The sequence below is a fragment of the Camellia sinensis genome, unplaced genomic scaffold, assembly GCF_055761805.1.
Source record: "Camellia sinensis isolate YWXY unplaced genomic scaffold, ASM5576180v1 Unanchor10, whole genome shotgun sequence".
In the NCBI taxonomy this organism is placed as follows: domain Eukaryota; kingdom Viridiplantae; phylum Streptophyta; class Magnoliopsida; order Ericales; family Theaceae; genus Camellia; species Camellia sinensis.
The window spans coordinates 2,921,967-2,930,365 of record NW_028128988.1 but is presented as its reverse complement, the minus strand read 5'-3'; the positions used below and the strand labels follow the sequence as shown (position 1 = coordinate 2,930,365).

The 8,399-nt window shown below is 32.8% G+C and overlaps 1 protein-coding gene across 1 annotated transcript; it reads right to left on the bottom strand.

Moving 5' to 3' along the window:
* Positions 1-1,055: 1,055 nt before the first annotated feature.
* LOC114303557 (nuclear pore complex protein NUP43-like) lies at positions 1,056-7,646 on the bottom strand. The gene is made up of 5 exons (XM_082911239.1): positions 6,837-7,646; positions 4,565-4,634; positions 2,319-2,550; positions 1,777-1,850; positions 1,056-1,627 (listed from the first exon to the last, which is right to left on the bottom strand). Exons 1-5 carry the CDS (start codon positions 7,466-7,468, stop codon positions 1,574-1,576), a joined length of 1,062 nt encoding a protein of 353 aa, XP_082767365.1. The 5' UTR covers positions 7,469-7,646; the 3' UTR covers positions 1,056-1,573.
* Between the last annotated feature and the right edge of the window lie 753 nt (positions 7,647-8,399).

The following is an 8,399-nucleotide window of genomic DNA, read 5'->3' as shown; positions in this document are numbered from 1 at the left end:
CATTTTTTTTTATAAAATTACTTAATAATGAAAAATATATTAAAAAAAATAAAATTCACCTAATTTAAAAACTAATACAAGGCTGGGTCTTTGAGTTAAGGTTTGTGTGCTTGGGCAATTGAGTTTTGAAAACGTGTTTATGAAAATCTCAACTAAACAAGTTTTGAGTTTTACAACTTGAATTTGAAAAGGGTTTTAAAATATGTTTTGTAAAAACCAAATAAGTTTTAGGTTTTAAATTTTGAAAAAGTGATTCAAAACACTATTCTCACCCTACTTTATTTCAAAAACACTCTTTTTGTTGTTTTTATTATACATAAAAAAGAAATTTATTTGAAATAAAATACAATGACAATAGTAACTATTCATAATAAGGACAAAAAAAGAATACATTTGGAACAAAATGGAGTGTAAATAGCAACTCGCCCCCAAAAAAAAAAAATTCTTAATATACTTTAATATTTCTATGATGGTGTTTATTTACTTTCTAAATTAACAAATATTAACACTTAAAATTATACTCAACTTTTCATTACTATCATTATTTTCTAAATTAACAAGTTCCCTCCAAAGGAAGATCTTACTAATTTAACAACTAATCATTAACTTTTGCTGATCAAAAAACAAAAAAATACACAAATACACAATGTCAACAAAGGATACTACATTCTTATTTACCATATGTACTATTAATCTAATTTTTAATAGTACATTAGACTTGTATGCATGATATTACATTACAAATACACATTAGTTATGGAACTTATTGCCAATATTGTTTTGACAAAATTAAAAACTTAATATAATATAAAAATGTGGTAAATCTAACATTAATGTTGATAAAACAGTCTTGATTTTCTCTAAAAGGAAGAGTTAATGTAAAACTTCCACCCAAAAAAAAAAAAAAAAATTTGTCTTTGGTAAAATAAATAAATAAATTTTATTTGACCCATTCCCCATTTCTAGTCTAAAGGCACATAAAAGAAAATGACATCAAATAAATAAATAAACCTTACTAATGTAGTTGAAAGCAATTAACTTGGGCCAAGCCATAGTTAGCATCAACTGCAGCTTGCATTTCGTTCGCAACAATGCTACAAACCCATAAATATTATCCAGAAACATTATTGTGTGGTTAAAATTCATCTAAGCCATAAACCCCACAACACAATAAATCAATCTCAGCCATGCACGAGTGCTCTGAACAGTTTTCATGGCAACTTTTTTTGGGTCCATAGCTTTAGTGTTTTGTTACCAATGTCATTCAAAACAAAAGCAGATGGCCCAAGATTACAACTACTTTTCCAACATGGATTCGGTCTGGCGCTGTTAAAAAGCCATCTGTTTTCTGTACTACTATATAAGATGGAGCATAACTATAAACCTTACATTTTTGGGTGCATATGCTGGTTACCAGAACACACTGAAGCTACCCAGTTCATCTTCCCAAAATCATGATGTGCCGCTTCTTTTTGCCCCAAGTAGATCATCACTTTCACTTTTTAAGATATACTGAAAGGATAATGAACAGATCCTATTTATGCCACCGAATTCTTCATCTTAGTTTCAGAAATTATGCCCTCATCAATATGGCAATAGCCTCCCACTCTAAACTACATATCACATCCTGTTATGGCAACAATTGAAATCATCAGTCATTTTTAGCAATTCGACAGATATATGACATAGCAAAGTAATTTTCCCCAAGATCAAAATGTTGTACATCTCTGAGATAAAACTGAGTATAGGAGAAAGAGAGAAGAAAAAACACATCACCGAGGGGTTCTGTCGGTCAATGTCAAAGCTGTTGATAGCACATGGTTCAGCCAAGAGTTCACTGGGTTCCTCACCTGTGCAAAGGAACAGTGTGAAACAAATCAACAACCAGATAATAGAGGTTACATATTGTCTGAAGCAAGTATTCTTTTTGTAGAGGAGGCAAAAGGTTTGGATGGGTCAAAATGAATTATGCATTTAAAAAACCTGACCATTTAATAAACAGGTTTAAGTGAGTTGGGTTGACTTTGGTACACAGGTATGGGAAATTAATCCGATCAACCCATTAACCCGACAAATTAATCAGATCAACCCAACAGGTATACAACTCATTTATAACCCGTTTATTTATGTATTTTGATGAGAGGTTAAATGGGTGAAATAGGATGGATTTACAGTTTCGGGTAAAGTGCGCCAGCTTTATCTTTTTGCCGCAGAAAACAAGAAATATGAATTCAGCCACTTAGCAAATAAGATGACCTTAAGCCTTTAAACTAGAGCACTCAAATGGAAAAAGCCAGATATGGCAACAAACTTCATACCTTGTTCAACAACAGCAAGGATTCCATCTTCTGAGCAGATCATAACAGGCAACACCCGTGATGTTGACATGTTACCAATGTTTGAAGAATAGCTGTCATACTGGACCTCCCAAATTTCACTCTCAGATAATGAGTGGGACTGAAACTCACCTGCTGCAACCCCAGAAAGAACTATTGGCTGCTGTTGCCACCGAAGATCCCATGCAAATACAGTACCAGAAGAGCCTCCTGCCTTCATGTAAACCAGCATAATAAATAAACAATCTCGAAAATTTTCTCGAGTTAGAACACAGAAAGACAACTTATTCGGTTTCCAAATAACCATGTAATCCAATAATTAAACATGGAAGAACTTCAATGTGATCACAAAATCCTTTGAATCATCACCCAGCATGAAATTTAAGCATGTAAACTTTCTTTTTTTTTTTTTTTACCAGTGAAAAAGGGGTTCTCCTTGGAGGCATCATTTAAATGAATGTTCATAAGCATAATTAATGTCTGGTCTATTTAATATTAAAAAGAGAAAAAAAAAAGAAGGAGAAGAAGAAGAAGAAGCAATGGTTGAGAAATCAAAATTCATAGACTTTGACAAGCTAAGTTTAAGAAAGTGAATCATTCTAAACCCTTGGACACAGAAATATATGCCATAGAAACAATTTCAGTCAGAGTTGGTAGTATTTGCGCCAACACATAAATCTCAATGATCATCAAGATGAACATCAACCAGCAACTAAACACAACCAGAGCTATCTCGGCTACTTAATCAGCAGACAATTAGAGATCCTAGTTATCTCAAAAATACCTCCTCAGGTGACTCAAGGACAGAATATCAACATGCATCTGCAGTAGCAGTACAACAGCAAACTTCGTTATAGTGTGGCAATCAAATAAACCATATAATTATATAGCTGCCCAAACCCCTTATAATACCACAATATGATACATTTTGATAAGATCTGTTTCTAACCAATGTTGTTAAAATCGGGATCCTACATTGGATCGTTAGAGGTGTTTATGGATCGTAGAATTGGATCGAGGATCGTAAGATCCTATTGAAAAAGGCAAATTACGTAATAATTTAATTTAAATAAACATTTCTTAAAAAGTATACACAAAATAAGCCTATATTCTACTAAAAAAAAGTGAAAATACTGTGAAACATATAATACTGCATGTAAATGTAAATATACTATTACATAATAGAAAACTCGATGGTAAAAGTTTTGCAATTCATTAAAAAAGAAGGTGAAGAAGAAGAATTTTATAATATAATACTTACAATATGCATAAAAAGTAAAGAAACAATATTTAACAGTGTCGGATATGAAAATAAATTGAGAAGTTAAAAGAGCGGCTTAACTGAATAATAAGGTTTGTCATTAGCATCCCTTGTGGAGCGGGTTCAAGTCACGAAAATTGTCTCTCCAAAAATTAGGGTAAAATTGCAATCATTTTACCCTCCTTAGACCCTACTAAAGCTAAGTTTGTTTTCTCGACTACTTAGTTTTCTTAAATTGGTATTATACTTTTTTGGGTGAATAAAATTGGTATTATATTAAATGTTTATTTCCTAATTTGTTTATTAAATTCAAACTATTTTTTTTTTAATATTAATTTGGAGTACATAAATTGATATTTAGATAATAAACATAAAATTTACAATAAAATAGATTATACAATATAAAACAAGGCTTACAAATTAGATCGGATAGGATGGGATTCAGATTAGGATTCCACGATCTTATAAGATCCCATTACCAGAATCGAAAGATCCTACATATAAGGGATTTTTTACATAATCCGGATCGATTGTGCCCAAATGGATCGTAAGATCCGGATCGGGATTCTGATAACCATGTTTCTAACACAAACAACAGTAGGCTTTAGTTTATATTCCAAATCATCATCTTTATTACCTTTACCAAGTCAATACGGAACCTTTTAGCAAATAAGAAAACTATAGACAAAGCATAAATATTATTAGCCACTGGATATTCCAAATATACTGTAATCCCCCGGCCCCCCCAAAAATATATATATATATATATATTAGGTGGAGAGAGTGAGAGAGAGAACAATGGGGACAGCTAAAACAAAACCCAATAGTTTGTATACCCTTGTCCTAATGCTTCAGCATATACTTTCTGGTGTTTTTAATTCTTACTTTATGCCCATGAGTTAAGCTTAGTGCATCAAATCTACATATTTTTATGAGAGGAATGAAGAATGAAAAAGCAGCATCTTACAATACAAGTGTGTTTTCTTGATGGATGAATATCAATGGAGTGTACAATCCCAGAAGTAGTTCCATGAGCCCTGCAACATTATTAATGTGAAGAATCACATCTCATCACAACAAAAAATAACCATGAAAAATAAAAAATAAACTACTTCTACTCAGATGGACAGTGCTGAACCCAACTGTCAAAATATGCAGTTAAGATAATGCAAACAGAACCAAAATAAACATTGAATTTAGAAGCATAATAAAAACTCATCTAAGAAAATAGCTAATACCACTTAAGAACACATTAAGCTTCAAGAAATTCCTACATTGGTATGTTCAAATTATCAACAAATATGCACTCCTCATGATCCTTGCATGTGAAGCGTATCACCATCCATCTTTTCTCTTTTGTTTATTTTCCCAAAATCATAACTTTATTTGATAAGAAGCAGATTTTATCAGAACATATAGGAAATAGGTCCCCTTAACACATTAGAGCACAAAAAAACAACTGATTTCAATTCAAATGAATAATATTATGTCTCCAAAAAGAAAATAAAAATAAAGCCTGATATGAAAAAGAAATAAATAAGTAAAGAACCTGAGTGGAGAACAAAATAATTCTCATAAAGAGCCGTGTTCAAAAAGGGGGATGAACGAAAATCTCACTAAAATGCTCTAATTAGAGGCTTTAACCTCGTGTACTGGCCTCCAAAACTCTACCAGACATGAAAACGTGATCAATAGGTGACGATTGCTAAATTAGCTGAAACCTCCAAGTATATAAAATCATGGAATTCTTTGTACTCTCAAATATTACTTGCCAGCAAGTTACACTTACAGCCAAATTGAACTAACCTAAAGCTCAAGTGATCACCCTTTAAAGCCAACAACATAAGCTCTAAACATTGCCAACCATTATCTAGAACACACCTTTAAACCCACCTCATATTGATAAAAGTACGTAATAACACACCTTTAAGATGTGTCAAGATGGGATTCGGATCCTCTCCAACACTTTCTTCATACAACCATCATACGACACTTTATCCAAATACCACAAATGATAATGACTAGCTATTGAATTGTGGCATTTGAATCAAGTGTTGAATGATGATTGTATAAAGTAAGTGTTGGAACTGGAAAGGATCTTCCCCCAAGACGTACCCAAAATAAAGGTTCATTTTCCTATGGGGTAGGCAACTAATAGGCATGATAAATTTATGACATCTCTAGAATCCAAAGCGAAATTGAAGTAGGACTTGGAAAATTCAGCCTAAATTGCAGTTTTCACTAGTAAAAGATAAAAGACAATAGTAGAGCAACCCATGCAATCTGCACATGACTCTCACTGAAATATATTTCAGATTGACATTCCTTCCTAATTTTTAATTTAATATATATCTCTACTTTTCAAAAAATGGGAAGATTCCCCAACCCTATCTCATGTTTTGACTCCTCTGCCTTCTAAATTTTATACTATTTTTTACCCATTTATATAAATAGGAGAAAAAGAACTAAAAACACAACAGAGATTGCTCCATACAAGGATTGTAGGCCTTATACTAAAATTTTAATGAACGAAAAATTGAAGACTAGTTGCCTAGTAATACCCAAACTAATCAATGGGAACCATGCAATTGCAGGGAATCACAAGCAAAAAAGAACCCCAACATAAATAATCATCCGTCTCTTTTTAAATCATTCCAAAAGGGAACAGGGATTAGGGATCTTGTCTCTCTTCTTTCATTTGTTTGGGACATGGTAGGCTAAAAAAATTTAAAAAGCTTACACTACAGACGATTGGGAAAGGATACTTTGAAGCATATTTCTAATCCCAACTCCATACTTTGAAGCATTCACTCTACATCATATACACAAAAAACACCCACATACATTAATACATGTATTATTGCAGATAGATTGTACCCTTGTGACATTGGATGAGTCCTTGTTTCAACTCAAATATGGGCGGCAAATAAACATGATCAAGTCCAGACCTTGCCCATATTATTGCCATGTATAATAACATTTGCCACATCTGAACCCAATTAGAACCCGTATTTTAGATAGAATTTTCTTATTATTCAAATAGGGAGATCAACAAGTTCCATGAGATCATTTTGAAGAGAAAGTTTGCAAATTTGCATATCAGGTTGAAAATAAGCTAGTCACAGACCTACTTGCCATTACTTCTATCCAGATTTTTGGATGAAACTACAATGTTTAAAATGAAATTTCTATGCAATAATTGTACAATATGGCAAAAAAATAAGTTGATATTTGCTTACCAATTACCCTTGAACTGAGAAGCTGGTCCTCCAGGCTTTCTCTGATCCCACCACTGAAGACTAAACCCCAATCCACCCGTGGCAAACTCCATCGGCGACGCCCACTTCGCCGCTGTATACGACACCAACCCATTGCTATCGAAAAACCGGCGGTGACTCAAATTCGAATTACCAACACTCACCAAATTCACCCTCCCATCTTCCCCAACACTAACACACTCAGACCCATTTTCCTGCACATCAATACACGAAATGGGTCCAACGTGCAATGTCTTCCCAGGCACCGAAACCTCTGATTCGATCAACACATCGACCGGGTCAGCGAGCAGGACATGGAGCGAGCCGGAGAAGGTGGATGCAGCGATGAGGGGTTTGTGGAGGGTTTGAGAGACTTTGAGGGAGGAAATTCTTGAGGGTGAGGACCATGAGGATTGGAGAGTTAGGTTTGAGGGGTTTGATCGGGTTAGAGAGTGGATTTCGATAGCGGAGGAGTAGGAATCGGAGTCGAATACGGCGAGGACGACGAAGCGGTCAACGGCGGAGAGAGGTGGAAGCCAACGGAGGGCATCGATGTATTTGGAGAGTGGGAGTCTATGGATTTGGAGAGTCTCTGGTGTCCCGTTCACCGCCATTGCTAGGGTTTTGTAAGGTTTCTAGACAGTGAACTGTGAAAGTGAGATTTGTGATTGATAGTAGTGCAAGAGCATCTTCACGGTTTTAAATGTTTAATTTTGATTAAACATCAAAATTTCTTCAATCCGGTCATCCACCAACATCTACGATTTTTAATTTTTTAATGAGAAGTTAAATGCACCAAGGATCTTCTAAATTGTTTTTTTGGTAAAATTTCTTAAAATGGTGTATTATGTGATTGAGATTTAATGTTAAAAAATTAACCTTATCATTAAATCTCAACTACACAATGTACCACTTTAAGAAAAAAAACTTTTAAAGGATCCTTGCTCAGTTAAATGTTCCTTTAATATAGAAATGTTTTGAAAAGTAGTTTATAATTCATTTTCTATATTATAATTTACTAATCTCTCTCATAAAAAATTGATTATAATCATATTCTCAAAATAATTCATAATAAATAATAAATAATAAATAATAAATAAAACTCCTTTAATTGATATTAATTTTTTTTATCAAATTTCAAGTTAATAAAAAATTTGAGTCTAGGTTTCGTTTGAGAATAAATTTTTTTAGTAACTTTTTTTACTTTTTGACTAAAATGTGATGTAAAAAAAATTAGTAAGTTTAGGATTACTTTTTGACTTTTTACGAAAAGATGTGCAAAATGTAGAGAGAAAAGGAAATCTTTGACTTTTTGATATGAGTTGTTGACTTTTTAATTTTTTTAGTAACTTTTTTACTAAAAGAAACACTTAAGTGAAGGATAGTCTAATAGAAGGTTTTGGCCTTAGATAATTCGATTTAAGTTATGATGTTCAAATTTAAATATAAATATAAATTTTTTTAAAAGACTTGTAAAATTCATAATTTTGTTTTGTTGATTTAAATCGTTTATTTTATAGAGTTTTAGTGTATTTTACTCAAAAA

Bases quoted from the DNA above. Each gene is read 5' to 3' on its own strand.
- LOC114303557 (XM_082911239.1), bottom strand. From the start codon at position 7,468: ATGGCGGTGAACGGGACACCAGAGACTCTCCAAATCCATAGACTCCCA. The intron at 2,551-4,564 runs GTAAGATGCTGC...GTTTACATGAAG, and splicing joins CAAGAAAACACACTTGTATT to GCAGGAGGCTCTTCTGGTAC. The intron at 1,628-1,776 runs GTGATGTGTTTT...TTGCCATAACAG, and splicing joins TTGACCGACAGAACCCCTCG to GATGTGATATGTAGTTTAGA.